Below are 17,846 nucleotides of genomic sequence, written 5' to 3' on the forward strand. Positions count from 1 at the left end.
ACAGTGCTCTTACTACCGGGCATGGACAGAGACTGCTTATAGGGCTTTTTTAAGGATGCTTTGCCAAGGACTACCAGGAACAACAGTCCAATATTACAATTCGGGACTAGAGTTTTCTCCATTTTTCTCTGGGGCTAAGGGTCTAAAAGACAGAGATCGCCTTCTTTTCTTCTTGAAGATGGAGGGCATTTTCACACCCTCCTCAGCTCTCTCTCTGTTTACTTTAAAATTGGTAGTTGCTACAGAAGGTCTTTTGGCCCACCAATGCATTTCTCTAAAATGCAGTCCCTCTTGAAAAGAAAGAGTGGTTCAGTCTATGGTAAACAAGTAGAGTCTAGCTAAAAAGCCACTCTATCATCTGCTTCCAACTTTCTTTTCTAAACATTTGAGGTTTCAAGCTGTCTCTCTTTTCTTCAAATTCAAGAGAAGTAATATTTCATAAAGCTTTCATTTTTCAGGAAGTGTTAAAAGTCTTAACTCTCAAGGATGGCTCGCTGCCCAGGCTCCAGCTCTCACAGCCTGGCTGGGCACTTTGCGGCTCTTCTGCTCTTCTTCTTTTCTGCGACGAACTGCTGATAAAACCACCGAGTCTCTGTCTCTTTTTCTCTCCTGGGAGATAGAGAGACTCTGGGGAGAGTAAAGACATTTCAGATTTCTTCACCCTTTTATTTGCAGGAAGCTAAGTCTGGTTGCATTTTCTCTACTCTTAGGCCTACCTCCACAGGCTGCATGGCTCCCCTCTCCCACCCAGCCTGGGCTGGGCAGAGGAGAGGTCCGTACTATGCAGTGACTGGAACTAAAGAAGGACGAGTTCTCCTGGGAATTCCGCTTTTAACCCCTCTGTGTTTTCAGAAGCGTGTCCACCTTTAATTGGTCACTCTAAGTGTCAGTATTTAAACCTGACTCTTGATTAGTGAACTTCTTTCTTCTAAAAAAAAAATTTTCTTCTCGTGTCAAACCATGACAGAGTAGAGAAGGTGAAGAGTTTCACCCAGTGACCTCTGCCTGTAATTTCTTCACTGTATCAAGTTCTGAGGAAAAGCCTTGGATTCCCACTGATGAGCAATGTATTTTTTAAAATATCCACAAAGCAAAAATCAAGCAGATGAATCAGCGTTAACTGCTACCCTCACAATTCATTGCTTCACTCTGACACTGCAATCAGCACTTATTTACTGTAATTCGTTTTCTGCAGCTCTTTATTTATGAGTAACCACAGGGAAAGAGAAAAAAAAAAAAACAACCAGTACTTTTGGATGTGATCATATGGGGAAATATGCCCATTAAAAAAAAAAGGGAATAAAGAGGAGGAAAAAGGACTTTCCCTGCCACGGGAGCAAGGCAGGGGAAGCAAGCTAAGGGGCAGGACCCTGTAGGTCTCAGATTCAGTCAAAGAGAAAACGCAAAGTTTCTAACCAGGCAGAAGCCTGAGAAACTGTTAAGAAGAATATAAATAAAGTTCTTTATCTCTCTTGTTATTCACATTGTTTATAGTTAGGTTTTGCTACTGTACATCATTCACTGCACACCAATAGTTTGAGGTGTTTTCACTTCAGGACCAATAGAGTTGGTCTACACGAAGCTCTGTATAAAAGAGTGATGTATTTTGAAATAAATCAGAGTTCTTTTCTCTCGCCTTCTGAACAGAGTCTATTTTTCCTGTCCTACCTCAACAGCATCAGGACCCATGTGAGATGCTGGGCTGGGGTGCAGGGGGCAGAAGCAGAGATGCTTCGGTGGTACTGCCTTGTGCGACATATCCTTCTTCACATCTCATTTGTAACCTGGAAATATCAGCAGCTTTCCATTCCTCCTCTTCCTCCTATCCCACTTACTCTTTGAAGTCTGCAGCTGCACCTCCACTTTGGTGTGTTTTCATCCTGTGCCAGCACAGCTCAGCCGCACGCACGCAGCTGCAGCAGCACCAAATCCCTGCTGCAAACCAGGGAGGAAACGTCATTGCTGAGAGCTGCCAGCTCACCTCCCACCCCATACCTGCCTCTGCTTGCCTCTGTGGGGCATCAAACAGTGCCCTCAGCCTCAAGTATGAGTCCATGGGCAAGGGCGAGGTTTCTTCTTCTGCAGACTTTGCAGGGTACTGGCGGCTTCCACAGACATTTTATTCACTTTAGATTTTAACTGAGTATCTCAATAGTGAGAAGTAAAACCTACTTATGTTGTAATTAGATATGCCAGAATTAACCTCATGTTTTTACTGACACTTAAATTAGCATTCATGAGGCATAAACCACTGTGAATAAGCTAATGAAATTATTCATTTGTTGATTTCCCTATGCATGTTGATAATTATATGACAAGAACCCAATGATTTGTCAATAGCCTCATTTATTTTAAGGAAGCTGTTGTCTTTCATAAAGCATTGGCCAGCTACTATGCAGCCCTTCATACATTTCTGATTAACCTCTTAAGCATCTTAGGCATTTTTATGAGAAAAACAGCAGCATCTATATGGAGACAACTGCTACTCATTTGCTCACCTTGCAAAGTTTTCTTGACCCCTGCCCCTTGCAATTGAATCCTGCTGATGCAGCTCATTACTTCCAGCCTGCACTGACATTTCTCACAGTCATTTGGTGCTTTGTCAATGCTCTGTAAAGGAGAAGATGAAGCCATAACTCTCCTTATCTCTTAACCAAGCCCATACAAGTAATCATAAACCAGATCATTTGCTCTCAGCATGATTTTGAACAAATGTCAGAAGTTGCCGTTATTCTCCATTAGACAGAAATTCAATTCTCTGTCAGACACACACAAGAGCTGTCCCTCTGCTACTGGATTTGGCACAGAGGCCACCAGAAACCAGTGACTGGCAGCTTTCCCACCCACAAGCACTGTTGATGCTTAGCCAGCCTCTCTGGATATTTCTGACCCATGTGGACAAGCAGGTCAGTGCCATTACCTCTTTTTAGAAGTGGGCACTTGAAGTACAGAGCTGAAATAGCTGTTGAAGGTCACCCACAAAGCCTGATGAAGGAATGGAGGACATGTTTTCCTCTCCCCTCAAATCCTTCCATTCTGGGGGAAAGTGAGTATCCTTGCCCAGCCTGCTCCTTGAGTTACAGGAAGTTTCAGTGGGATAAAGAGATGTGGATCTGTCTTGGGAAAACTTTCCCTGCTTTTAAAGCAGGTATCTCCAGTTTTCTTGGTGGAATACGTCTTTGGGGTCACTAGGGCACACTGTTTTGGTTCAAACTGCACAGTCTTAGTATGCACAGAGAAGAAGCACTTCTAGATCAGCCTTGCACAGGCAAGTCCATTTCTTTCCCTATCACAGCCAAACTGCAACAGGACAGTACTGATGAATATGGCAGCCTCCATTTCTGCCACAATTGAATGACAATGTCACCATCTGCTAAACAGTGTCACAGTTACTGGTCTTATTTTGCATTGCAGTACTTTTCAAACCACGACCCATGTGCCCTTGAGGTCTGTTAGCAGTCTGGAGCTGCCAGATTTTCCACAGTAAACATCCTTACAAACTCAACAATTTGAAGTTGGATGCTATGGCTACTGGGCAGTACATCAAATGAGTCAGCCCCAAAATGGTTTGGGATTGTCTGGATCTTTATTAACAAAAGGAAAAATATCTGCATCCTAGCTTGTGTTCCAGGTTTGGTTTTGTCATCATTTGTAAATTAGAAGAAAGATAGTGGGTATCAAAAGGAGCATTACATTACAAGGAATGGAAAATATAAAAGGAGGAAAGAAAGGAGTCATAATGGTGGAAAATCATGAAGGATGCAGCTTTGATGTCAGATGAAGTGTTGGGTAAATCCTGTACAAGTGTTTAGGGGAATGAGGATATTCTTAGGCCTGGGTATGCTCAGAAGTATCTCTTGTCAGGGTGAGATCAGGAAATCACTTTGAGTCTCCAGTGAGCTCTTGAGCTTCCCCTGGTCCTTTCCTAGCAGTGCCTTAATACTGCAGAGAACTTACAGTGGCTGCTGTGAGACCCAGTGAGGAAAGGCTCACCAAGGAGAATCACAACACCCTGGGACTGGTTAAAGCCTCTCCCGCTGTTTTCCACTTCCCTAAGTAGCAGCAACACATGTTCAGTGACACTGGCACACCAAGTGGAGTTTTGTAGTGATGACTCTGCAATCTCACTAGTTCACAAACACAAAATTGATGAATAGCACTGCTGATCTTTATCCTGAGCAACTCTCCTTCATGCTGTGCTATTCCTGGTCTGGGATGCATCATTAGGACGTGTTTGGAATGAGAATCAGCAACCTGCACAGTGCGGTGCTTTAGCTGCTTGGAATGGGATATACAAACATTTGTTTCTCCTTCTGCCACCTCCCAAATAATCAATGCATGAGGGCTTCAGAGGGGAAAAATGCTTCTGATTTCATTAATGATGTGTTAACCTGGTGGTGTGAAGCAACCAAAGGAACACTGAATTTCAAGTGTGCAAAACCAAAGTGCGGAAAGTGATGGAAGCAGGTATGAATTGTGCTGCTTGGCTTTCTACCAAATAAGGTAGAAATTACTCCTGCACAGGAACAACAGCAATGTATTTACTTTTGAGAGGTGAGTCAAGAGAGTTGAGCCCAAGTAGAGTTGCTTTGGCACATTCTGATATGGGCAATCAAATGTTGAAGCAGAATGTCTCTTGCTGGCATCTTTCAGCAGCAACTCTGCCCTAAGAAAGCTTAGTGCCAATTCTTCAGATAAGTTTTATCAGTATAACACATAGTTGGATCAAAGAATAAATTCATGGCTCTTACCATACCCACATCCAGGTTCATGTCACTTTTAGAATCATAGACCAGGTCAGGAAGGAACCTTGAAAAGTCACCTTGGGCAACCTTTTGTAGAAAGGGAGCCTGGATGACATTACCTGGCATCATATCCTATTACACCTTGGAAATCTCCATTGATGGAGACTTCACCACATCCCTGAGGAGGTTGTTCCAATCACTGATTGTTTTCACTGTGAAAAAATTCTTTCTTATACTAGGATGGAATGATGCCCTATGATACTGCCCCAGCAGAAGCCAATTCCATTTTCCTAGTCATTTTTCCAGTGCACTGCTCCTTCTGCTTCTTTCTAGCACAGCATATGACACTTGACAGGCATTTGGGTTGTTGAGAGAGGCTGATACTTGTTACTCCTGCAGCAAACCACTGGCTTCCCTCTGCCACCACAGGACACGTGATGAAAATAACTTTCCAGTGTTCAACATCAGTGCAAGGTTTCTACAGTCACTTTACTACAGTCACATGGTTTTCTCTTTTTTTGCCATTTCATTTTCAGATATAAATGCTTTTGTTAATAGAAGGACCCAGACTGTCATTAACTGAAGTCCATTTGCCCAGGGAAAAGCACTCACCCTACATTTACAGGCACCTCACCTCAGTTCCTTCCTAAACCTCTTCCCCATGTGATGCTTCACCACCTGCATTATGCTCTGCACAAGGAGAGAGTGGAAGAGCTCCCCTAGGAAGGACAGCACCTGAAGCACCAGGTGCTTGTTCTTATCTGTGTTGTGCTTGGGCCCCCTCACTGTGTCACATCCCGTCTGTACAGATGACAATTCTTGCCTTCTGCTATTCCTATGTCAAGCAGAGGATCTCTGGCTCATCAGACATCCCTCTGCTGCCCCAGCACTGACAAGGGCACAAACCCATTTAGGCAACAGATGTGAGTTGTCACCATCACAGTAATAAAGCTAACTGATGATTTTTCATCAAGTGAGCAATCAGGTGAGCAATACATTGTCTCCTTCACCTGCCCCAGTTGTACTGGTGCCTGGTTTTTGGTGCTGAACTAACAAGTTCTGACAGACCATATTTATGAAAAGGCATCCATCCATCCAGGGTAAGCATTTCCAACTTATTCAGAGAGAAACAGAGTTTACATCCTTGCCCAGCAAATCAGATTCTGAAGCAGATATTAGGGAGTTAAGTATTACTTTTAATACTTTTAGAGCCTCCTAGGAGGACCCATCGATACATTTTTCCCAACCTAAGCAGCTGGATTTATGTTACTAAGCCAACTCACTTCACAGTAAAAATGTACAAGAGAAAGTATTGCTATGGAGTTTTAAAGTCCATCCATTTTCCTGTGAAAGTCTGACAGAAATAAAATGGAGATACCTTTAAAAGGGAACCCATATGATTGAAGTTAATAAAATATTTATGCTGGATACACACCTGAGAGAGAAAATCTAGACTTCTTAAATTTAATAGAATTCAAATGATAACTGAATACATTTGAAGAAGGCATCACTAAAATGCTTTTTTATGTGATTCTAAACATTTAGCTGTTCCAAAAGACAAGCACAAGCCCTTTGTAACACAGGGATTTGTGTGGCTGCAATAGCTCACCTCTAGAGAGGTCTCTCTTCCTCCACTAAATATGGGGGTCAGGGGTTTTGATGTGCCTAGACACCATGACACTAATTCTACCCTCAATTTTTAAGAAAATCTAACAACAGAAATGCAAACATTTTTTAGTAACGGCAAAATGAGCTTGAGAAGTATCTTCCCTGAAGAAGCACAAAACATTGATCAAGGGTGTTATTGACTCATTTATTGCTTTGTCTGCTTCTGCCAGTCTTGCAGCTTTGACAAATTTAATAGGTCAGTGTGGCTTCCAGTGTAAAATAGCAGCAATTACAATTGTTCTCAAGTTTTAAATTATAAGCAGTATTATTTTGCTGTCATTATTGCTGATGTAATGATGATTCATACCCAAAAGGCATTCTGATTCGCTACCATTCATCTCAACCAACCAGATGACTTTTATTTAACAGGCTAGGGAATTAAAAAGTGAAATTTAAGGAAATAATTTATAACAGACATGGTTCAAGCATTAAATCAGTTGATTAGATCACCAACAAGAAGGATGGCTTCTACTCAGAGAAGTTATGTAGACTGAACTATCAAAAGCAAAAGGCTAAACTGAAAAAAAATGTGACCTTTCAGGATGAAAGACTTACTTCCTTCAACAAGTAAAATGCTGGACATCCAGACTCAGACCTGGAAATTAAAGCTGAAGATAAGATGTTCAAGAGCACCTTTCTCAAATAACTGCTACCTGCCTAATAAAAATGTGTCATGACAATATGTTATGTTAAGATAGATGAAGAACTTGGCATTTTGAGAAGCTGTCCTGGGAGTCCATCCAGCAAACTTTGTCTTTGAAACATTGAGGTGATTAAATCTAATGTTTGCTCATAATTTTTAATGGCATAATAAGTCATAATAGAAAAAAAAATATTATTTGATCTGAAAAGGTTGGAAAGAGAGATAAATCAAACTACTTAATAGGAATTCTTATCTGTATGGGTATCCACAGAAATGCCAGATTACAATGGATTAGGTATATCCATGCTTAATTTGGAAATTTCATTTGTGAGATGTGTTTAACCTGTATTTAACCTACAGACATAAAAATAGTTTTTACTTTTCTATTTAACAACCCGTTTAGACTCCACATGACAAAGCTAGCCAGGGAAACATAAAATGAAATAAAGAAAATTATTTTAGCTATTTGGAATGGTTTTGGGTATAATGCACTTAGCTCAGAGTTGAAGATTTGAATCAATTAATATAAGGGCATTTAAGGTCACCTTCACCAGACAGAAAATAAAATTATGAAATTACAGGCCCTTTTGAGAAAGTCTTCCCAAAATGGCCAAGGTCCTGCTGGGAAAGAGGCCTCTGAAAAGCTGAGCAATGAGATCTTTAGGTGAATGTCTAAGAGCTGTCCGGTGGATGTGAGCGATATGCTGAGGAGCCTTGAAAGACAGCTGTTGACAGAGTCATTGGAGATCCAGTTAAAAAGTACAGACTTAGCACTGTTCATTCAGACCATGGCAGAGATAAGTGCAGCACCTTATCAGTGTGAGAAAAGCCAATTTCCTGTGCTGGCCTCAGCCCAGCTGACAGTGACCCAGAAATCCCAGGGGGCTTCTGCAGGCACAGGAGTCTTGCTGCATGATGCCCATCACCTAGCAGGAAGGGAACACTGTGGGTCAGCAAAGGTGTTTAATGAAATCAACAGAATTTATTCAGGCTTTTGCTGTGGTTTTTTTCAGCAAGCTGAATAGCACCCATTAATAGCAGGGGGGCTTCACTCTGGGAAGCAGAACTAGTAGAACCAGAAGTCTGTATGCTATCACTGAAATCACACTGAAAGGAAAAGCAAAAAAAGCATCGAAAGGGCTTTTATTTCCCTCTTCAGTTAAATTATTAAGATACAATGTTCTGTCTTGTTCTACAAATCATGTTTTCTCAGCCAGCAGTGATTTTCCCATAGAAATAATTTACATCTGACCATCTCATCAGCTCTCTTCCCACTAGCTCTGTTTCCAAGTTTGACAGCTTGCACCCTAATGCCTCTAAATATTGGGAAAGGCAATACTTTCTGCACCAACCACCAGTTCAAGCAGCCAGAAACCTGACCCAAAGTTGTGTATTTATGCAGTTAGAGAACATGCCAAGGCTTCTGAGAAAACAGATACACATTTTAACCTGTTTTTATTATTTATGTTGTCTTTTAGTCAATGCTGTGTGCATAACTGGCCAGTTACCTCCCCGCCTTGCAAGAAAATCCCTGCATCGAGAAAAACAAGAAAACATTTTTATAATAGATTTTAGAAAATTAATAAAAAGTCAGATGCTCACCTGGCAAAAGGCCAGTATGTGCTCCATATTAATTGCACAATATTTATTCCAGATGAAAATGTGACACTCTCTAAGGAAAGCCTTATAAATTCAGTAACCCTGAATTATACATAAAATCTTTTTTTTTTCCCCAAAGGCGTAGAATTTCTCTTTGAAATTCTATATATCTCTTTTGCAGGGTAAATAATGTTCAGCCTTTAACAAACACCAGACAAATCTTACAATCTCTGGAAATGAGAGGTCCCTACTGCTCTGCAGCAGCACCTAGGTCTGCTGGCAGCAGTCCCTGGGCTCACTCTGCCCAGGATGCAGAGGAGGGAGCACCGTGTGTGTGAGCAGGAAGATTCTCTTGGTCTCTTAGCCTTCTCAGGAGGAGAGGATCAGACATTTTTTCCTCCACAAATACACTGAACAGCCAGAGCAGAGTGGTCCTGCTGCCATCTCAGCTACCAGCACCTGCCACAGCACTTTGAGACATCCCCCCCAGGCTGCTGGAAATGTGCAAATAAGCTGCAATACATTATCATGAAGCCATTGATCAGGAAAAGCCATTGATGTCTCATATGCATATTTTTATGCATCAAATATTTGTTTTACCCTACCAAGCCTGTAGAGAAAGAACTGCAACAGCTAGAGGGCCCTGGCTTTGCAAGCTGTGGTATAATTAAAGAAAAAACACTTAAATTAGTGTGGTGTTTCTGGTTTTCAACACTTGTTCAACAAGCCCTGAATAATTCAGCAGTACCTTTGCTTCTTAAGAATAATGTACTGATCTTGAATTTGAGCCAGTAAAAACTTACTTTGCATCACTGAACTTTTTGTAAGCAGCGATGCTTACAGATAAATGTCCAATGGGTTTAGAGTACAAGTTTGTTTTGCCTGTACTCCAATATAGCCATACCCTTATGAATTAACACCTCCTTACCATTACTTAAATGCTCCCATGACACTTTTGACTGGCGTTTTCCATATCCTGAGGTGGTTGTTAGCTTGACTGCCTGAGACTGCTCAAGAGTCACAGAATTTGCTGCTCTGTCCTCTTCCTACTAATTCCTGGGCACCTTAACTTACTTTTTTGATCACTGTGGGGTGACCAAGACAATCACCACACAATCTATCACAGCCCAAGTAAACCACTCCTGAATGGCAATGGTCAGCTCAGAGCCAAACATTTTGTACATGATGTTACGACTGGTTTTCACCACATATATCCCTGTACAGTTACAAACAGCGGAATCTCGTGGTTTTCTGCACAGTCACTATGCCTCCAAAGACCTTTCTTGAATTCTTCACACATGGTCTGATTTTTTACTGCCTCCAGGAACTTACTATGAATATATTGAACAAAGCACTCAGCTGCCTTGGCCATAAAATCATTCCATCCTTCCTCTGGCTATTCATTCCTCTGCTCCATTCAAGTCAAAATAACTGAATTTTGGAGAAAGATGAAAGACAGAAATTGCTAAGTCAAGGTGTAGAAAAATTAGGAGCAGATAGAAGATAGCATGCAAATATATACAGCTGGGAAAGGAGGCAGCTTTTGTCTCAGCCTTACACTGTCTAACTGGGACATCCCACATGCAGCCCTTGTGCTTGGAGGGACAGTACAGGGCCACCTCTCTGCAACCCTGCTCTACACAGGTGTCCTTGTGTGCCTGCCAAGGGGAGATGAGACTGAGTGTATAGTAGAAATCCATTTGGATTTAGGTGAAATGTGCTGCTTTGAGCTTGCTAACATAAGTAAAATATGCTGTTTAGTCTGGTAACTGCAGCACTAGCAAAACTGCCCCAGCTGAGGAGAAAGAATGCAAATTTCCAAGCTGAAGAGATAAGAGATAAGGAAGACTCCTCGGGCCTTGAAACAGAGCAGAGTGACCCAGGAGTTCTTTCTGTACTTTCTGACAAAAACTGAGTACAAGTGTAACTAGCTGTAAGTGTAATGCAAAATCAGCAGAATGAATATGCATGAACCGATTGTGGAATTCTATGCATATGTAAATTGATAAGAGTGATAAAAAAGGATCGGGAGTTTTCAGGGGCACACATGTCCTTTGAAGGGGAAAGATCCCTCACACTTGTCCAGCGCTGTAATAAACATACCATCCCTACAAATCTTTATTGGAATTGTGGGGTTTTGATTTTTCATCTGCATTTCAGAGGGCAGCACCATAGGCTGTGGGAGCTTGGAAGTGTTGCTGGCCCAAAACATTTCAGGCTTGAAACGTTGGAGGGAAGGGGCAGGTCTGGCCTTAGCTCTGGTGAGGTGATGCCCTGCCCTGCACACCCCACACCCCAAACCTGTATCCCAGCTCTGCAGTGGCTGCCGATCCCTGGCACACCAGAGGCAACACTCCACACCCGTCTCTGAAGCCCCTAGCCCAGCTCCTCAGAGGCCAAATTACCAGAAGTGCTACCTAAGGGGAAGGGCCCAGGAAAGCCAAAGGTTATTTAATCTGAGACATGAGGCAAGCATATGTCTTGACCCTACCTTCTCTTAGAATTTCTATCAGCTGAACACTGCTGGAACCAGGAGTGGTAGTTATGCTTGTTCTTTTTAAAATCTTTTCTGCCTTTCTCACCTTTCCTCTTCTTCTAATTCCCTTTTGGGATTTTGAGAAACTTAAAATCAGACAGGCTTAGAGTTTGCTAGTTGAATGGGCTAAGTTAATGCTCTGAGAAGTGCTTTATGTTGATTGAATGCTGCTCTAAATTTTTTGTCGAAGTTCTTTGATTTTCTGAAGTTGCCAGTAAAGTTCATTTTGTTGTTTTGATCTCTTGAGAATATGACCAGTATTTCTCTTGTGTGTCTAACTCAGAGTACATGAACAACTAAGTTGTGTTAAGTGTCTCATTGAGAGAGGTTTTGGGGGCCTTACACAAAGCCTGAAGGGGTTTGGTTTACCTTAGTGCTGAGCAGTGGCAACTGTCACTGCAACTCCCTAGTTGGGTAATAATTGGCATTGACTCCATGATTCTAGAAGGCTGATCAATTGCTTTATTATACTATATTATTCTATTTAGAAACACTAATTGCTCATGTTGACAGTCTGATACTGACTGATCAGACTGGTCCTTGAAATCTAAACATTATCACCATTGGTCAATTAAGAAATCACCCTTTGGTAAACAAATCTCCCTAACACATTCCACATGTGCACAATAACAAGTGTAGTAAGTGAAGGTAAGAATTGTTTCTCTTTTTTTTCTCTGATATTCCCAGAGCCTTCCCCAGGACAATGCCTGGGAACGTTGTGCCTGCTGCTCTCTGTGGAGAGAGCTGCTGCCACAGGCATCATGGTCAGTGCCTGCAGCAGCACCCGGAAAGGGAATTCTCCTGCTTGCCAGCAAGTGAATTAATTTGAATAAATAAATCCACATCCTGACTCCATCCAGAGCCTGGCATCTTTACAAAACAACAGCATCTATTCAAAACTAATTGCTTGGGGCTGATTGCAGAATATTGTCCCTTTGGCATGTCAGGTCCCATGCACACAGGCCATGCCTCCTGGTCCAGAGAAACTCTGTGTAAAGACAGTCACCAGCAATGACACCTTCTGCACCACACCTCCATGGCAGGAAGTCTGGGGCCCTCCACTCATCCCTATACACCATGGAAAGGAGGAGGGAGGTAGATGGAGCTCTGTGCTAGATTCCTTCCCCGTGCCTTAGAAAAGCACCAGCCTCCTAAATGCAACACCTTGCATTCATTCATTCTCTTCCTCTGTGCCCAGGGTTTATCTGACATTATAGTCCACCTCTATTCAAGCTCCAACACAATGCATCAAGGGTCAGTTTAAGGGAATAGATGCAGAATTTAGAAAAGAATACTAAAGTAAAATTCCAGGAGTCTATGAGATCAGATTACTTAATCTCACAATTGCTCCAAATCCTTATTGCTAAAGCCCCTAAATACACCATACCTTAAGATCAAACATTATCACAGCTGAGGTACATTTTATTTGTAATAAATTCTCCTAAAAAAATGTATTATTAACCAGCACAAACATTGCCAGTAGTGCCTCTGACAAGAAACTTCAACACCTTTCTTACATAACAAAGTCTCTGCCCCTTCTGGCACTTTTCATTTGCATCTTTTCCACTCACTCAAGTTTGAATATTGTATTACACCAAAGGGAATACAGTAACCTCTTTGCAGACCTAAGTCTAAAAGAAACTCAGGCATTTCAGTGGAAGAAAAGAAATCTTCCAGTTAGAGACCCACAAAAATCAGCAGGTATCAGGCAAACATTTCCATTTTGATGAAATTACACTCTTCACTGGGAAAACATTCCACCTGAAGATTGAATTTATTCTAAATAGTGCGAAATACTGCAAAATAGAAAACATTTCAAATGCCTGCATGCAGGTGATGACCATTTGATTCTGGTCATTCAACTGTGAGGAATGACTGGTTTGCAGCACAAATGCAGGGAACACCTGGGTCATACCAATGCAACCAGCCCATTATTCTCAAAAACATGACTCTCCACATCAGATATGCAGATGCACTGTGGTGTCTGTCCTGAGCGCTCAGCTGCTCAGCAGCCCTGGTGCAAGCAGTCTTGTACTCCAGGAGAACCTGCTAGGCAGACCCAGGAGACAGCTCTCTCTTTCAGAGCTATCATAATGGCTCAGGTTTTCATTTTGCCCTCGTTTGGTATTCATTTATTTGTGTTTATACCAAAAACTCCAAGACAACACCCAAGATTTTACAATAGTTCTTACAGAGGTTTCAATAAATAGAAATAAAATTTAATTGCTCACCAAGATGCACAGTCCTTATCCTGCCTCCAAGTTATATTTGATCTCATGTCCATGTTATGTAAAAGGCAAATGACATCATGGGCACCTCTGTTGCAGGCTTAACTCAGCAGCATGTCTGTGCTTGGTCTTACAGTGCACTGAAGAGGTTCTCTGCCCAAAACAGGGTGCTCTGAAGCAATGTCTGAAAGGCTCCCTTGACCTGGCTCCTTTTCCTCCTCCCAGATTTCAAGCCCAGGCTGTACCCAAGCCCCAGCAGACCTGCACACTTCTCTGCACTGGCAGCCCATCTTCTCTCGAATGGCAACTATGCCTCACCATTTTCTTTTCTAATTACCACAGAGAGGTAAATACATTTTCTATCAGCATCCTTATTAGAGAGAGAGGGTCTGAATGAGTGAATCCTGGTTGTGGTTTCTCTATAATGCTGCTGGTCTCATAGGCTCACTTCTGGTATTCTGCTCATCTCTGGTCTTTGCATTTTCCTGGTCTTGACCAGCATTAGGGTCGGGTTCAACCTGAAAAGCCTCTGTACACAGGCACAGGAAATGATTACTCCAAATGGGAAAGCCTCATGAAACAGTAGACCCCAACAACCTGGAGAACTGATTGCAACACAGTTCTGGTTCTCTCTAAGCCTAATATTTCCATTTACTTTTATAAGCATAGATATGTTCCTTGCTCTCCATCATCTCTTGTTTGTTTAGACACTGTTGCAAACACTTGTCAGCAACAACTTTCCTACATTTAAAAAGACCAGCCTCATTTCATGCTGAATTTCAAGTGTTCAGAGTCCAAGGCACCCTCAGACACCAAGGGAAAGAAGCACTCTCCAGCAGTTCAGCTCCCACAAGATGGCATCAAACTCACCAACAGCAAGTATCAGCTCTTGCTGTGGCTGCTGAAGGAGGCTCACACTGATGCAGCTGGCCCCTGGGAAACTCTAAGGATAAAACACAAAAGGATTTGTTATCTGCAGTTCCTCTGAGTTTCAGAATTTCTGAAAATCTTCAGTTTTCCTCTTAATTTTAAGTTTAGGTCCTTGCAAGTATCCATAAGTATTCCAGATCCACCCTATGTGAGCCTTCCACCAGGCCAGCTATGATTCATAGCAATCACTGACTGTCTCATCATCCTCTGTTCTTATGTATTTTTGACCCTGACTCTTTCCCTACCTCCTCCCCAGTGCTTGCTGAAAGCCTTTCACCAGTGTCCAGCCTGAGTCCAGAGACAGCAACTCCCACCAGCTCTGCACCAGCCTCAACGTTACCTGAGTACCGAGATGGTGCCATGGGGTTGGGCATCAGCACACTTTGAGGAAACACAGGGAAATTAGCCCACCCTGAACTGTTTTCTGTCCCACTGGAAATGACTCCTCATCACTCACCCCTAGAGCTACTGGGCAGGGAAAGGCCAAGGGCCTGATCCTGCCATGACTGCTGTGAAAGTCAGGGAAGAAAGGGTAAATAAGAAAGGTTCTACCTACTTCTTGTCTATGAAGAGTAGGAGGATTTCTTTCTTGATGGAGAAATCCAACCCTGCATCCCAAGGGACAGGGATCAGCATAAAGTTTCTATGGCTTACTCAGAAAATCCTGTCGAATCAGCATCATTTTATATACTCCCAAGGTACAGGGTTACTGCAGGATCTCTGCCTGGATGCAGGCTTTGGCATAGTGAATTCACACTGCTTCCAGATGGGCCCAAAAGTCTTGACTGTAAAAGAAACCTGAGATCCAGGAGTCTAACACAGATAGCTGGAAGAAACATGTTTTCATCATGTCAGGCATTCCTCAAGGTCACCCTGTGGCTCAGGGTACAACAGTTTAACCAGAATTTGTCAGCACAGCTGTCTGAAGCCCTTCCCCACGCTGCACAAAAACAAAAAGCAGAAAAGGAATGAAATGGGGAAAATGAGGGTTGATTTACAAATAAATAAGAGCCTTTATGTTGTCCAAGTTTTATCCAGCAGCTTTTACATGTCACTGTGCAAAGATATGTCTTAATATTTGCATAAAGCTGATGATGTGCAACATTTTTATTAATTAAAAGACCCACCTCCTCTCCACTTTTTTACTCACAATTATAAATACATTAAAAAGAAAATTCTCTACTCCAGCTGCAATCCCACAGCCCACTCACACACTAAAAACACTGGGGGTGCCTGTAACCAGGATTACTATTCAGCAGATAGTACTTCAGAAGCTCTTGTTGCTAACATCTTTTTCACCTACCCTACAACCAGTCTTTTCCTCGTGCCACCACCAGTCAACTGCAGATTATATCCCCTCCCCAGCCACTGTTTAAACCATGCATTAATACCAAAAATTATTTAGAGTAAAATTCTTCCATTTTGTTCTCTCCCCTACAGACAAAAAGAAATGCCCACTCCCACTGCTGCACCTCCAGTTCAAACAGAGCCCTCAAAACCTGCCAAGTTACTCTCTTTCAGTGATCAATACTCTCCAGGCTGGATTACAGAATAATCGCTTTCAGGAGGAAAGCCCAGAGGGTGCAGATAATGCTCAGTGGTTGCACAGAGATAAACTTGGCCCACAAGAGAACCACAGAATACCTCGGGTTGGAAGGGACACACAAGAGCAATTTCATGCCAAGCCCTGCTAGCTACTGAAGGTTTAGACTGCATTTCTCACATGTATTCCAAGAAACTCATTCCAGGGAAATCAGACCCTGCAGCTGTTATACTCCCAGCTTTCTCAGAGCCAACCAACTTAGAAAGCCAACACCTTTGGGAATAAACACACAAAAAGGAGGTTAGCAACAAATCAGATGCATTTAAAAAGCAATAGAGATCCTGGTCCTGTTTACTGCTGGCAGGCAGGCACAGAAGCAGACAAGCTCTTCTAGGAGCTCCCCCGCTGTGGTACATCACCCACCATGTACATGATACACTGCTTACAGCAGCTCATCCTGCTAGGAAATTCAAAATCACTTTTCCCAAGCCAGGCTTCTACCACCAAAACTCTCAGTGCAATTCAAGACAAGTGCCCTTCATTCTCTTCCAAGGCCAGGCTGGGTGAGGTCCTGAGCAAGCTAACTTAGTGGAAGGCATCTCCTGCCATGGTGGCAGGGGTGGAATTAGAGGATTTTTAACATTCCTTCCAACCCAAACCATTCTATGATTCTGTGATCCTCTGACAAGAACCGACAATCCTGTAAAAGGCAAAACATGGACTTGAACACAGCAATGTTTTCAAGTTTTAACTACCAATGAACTTTTACCTACACAGTGCTTTTCACTCCTATTTTTCCTGAAACCACCTGAACAATTGCAGTTTCATTCCAGTGAAGATTTTTGTTTTCACATTATAACAAAAAGATACGATACTCACAGAATCACATCATGACTGGGGTAGGAAGAGACCTCTACAGATGACTTAGTCCAGCCTCTTTCTCAAAACAGGGTCACCTACAGCATGTTGCTCAGTGCTGTGTCCAGTCAGGTTTTCAGTATCTCCAAGGATGGAGACTCCACAATCTCTCTGAACAACCCAATTCAGTGTTCCATCACTCTCACAATAAAATGTTGGGTGTTTTGTTATGCTTAAATCTAATTTCCTGTCCTAACATTGAGAACTAGATCTCCCTTCTTTACTCTCTCCCAATCGAGTATTCACACATGGGTAAGGTCCCCTTGAACCTCCCCTTCTCCAGACTAAATAATCCCAGCTCTCTAAAGTCTTCCCATATGACACATGCTCCATTCCTTAACCATCTTTGTGGCCCTTTACTGGATTAGCTCCAGTATGTCCAAGTCTCTTCTGTTAAAAGGAGCCAATTTATTGGCACAGGTCCCAGATGTGGGTGCTCACCTCTGCCTCAAGGGCAATTGATGGCTTATGGTCATCTTGGGGTCTACCAGGACCCCAAGGGCCTTTCTGGGGTCAGCCCCAGCCTGTAGCAGTGCATGGGGCTGGTCCTGCCCAGGGCCAGCACTTGCCATATCCCTTGGTTGGACATCACGAGGATCCTGTCACATTCCTCCAGCCTGTCCAGGTCCCTCTGGATGGCAGCACAACTCTGGTGCATCAGCTGCTCCTCCCAGTCTCACATCATCTGCAAATGTGCTGACACAGCAGCACAATCAACCTGGTTCATTAACAATGAGGTTAAACAGCTCTGGCCCCAGCATCAACCCCTGGGCCACCAATAGTGACTGTCCACTGGCTGGACATGGCTCTGTGCTCAGACATTCAGGCAGTTTTCAGTCCACTTCACTGTCCATGTGCTAAAGGCAGGATAAACAACATCCACCACTCTCTGCTTGACCACTCTGCCCATCATCCCTGTAGAAAGGTACCCAAATTCAGTGAACTAGAGAGAAGTGACCCACAAGACATATTACATTATTTTAAAGTTTAAATAACAATGATCCTTGAATTGTCATTCAGTTTTATGCTTATCTAG

The 17,846-nt window shown here is 42.7% G+C and overlaps 1 protein-coding gene across 4 annotated transcripts in view; it reads right to left on the minus strand.

Annotated features, from left to right (window-relative positions):
• Positions 1 to 1,156: 1,156 nt before the first annotated feature.
• Positions 1,157 to 17,846, minus strand: part of TMEM65 (transmembrane protein 65) — a 55,880-nt gene continuing 39,190 nt past the window's right edge. For 3 of the 4 annotated variants that reach the window (XM_072924992.1, XM_072924990.1, XM_072924991.1), the window contains 2 exons: positions 2,499 to 2,610; positions 1,157 to 1,935 (listed from right to left, as the gene is read on the minus strand). In XM_072924992.1, the coding sequence (XP_072781093.1) occupies positions 1,832 to 1,935; positions 2,499 to 2,610 (216 nt within the window). In that variant the 3' untranslated portion in view covers positions 1,157 to 1,831. Of the gene's footprint in view, positions 1,936 to 2,498; positions 2,611 to 17,846 lie in introns of those variants that run through there. The other variant, XR_012054267.1, reaches the window with a different exon arrangement.

This window comes from Taeniopygia guttata, chromosome 2, assembly GCF_048771995.1.
Source record: "Taeniopygia guttata chromosome 2, bTaeGut7.mat, whole genome shotgun sequence".
NCBI lineage: Eukaryota > Metazoa > Chordata > Aves > Passeriformes > Estrildidae > Taeniopygia > Taeniopygia guttata.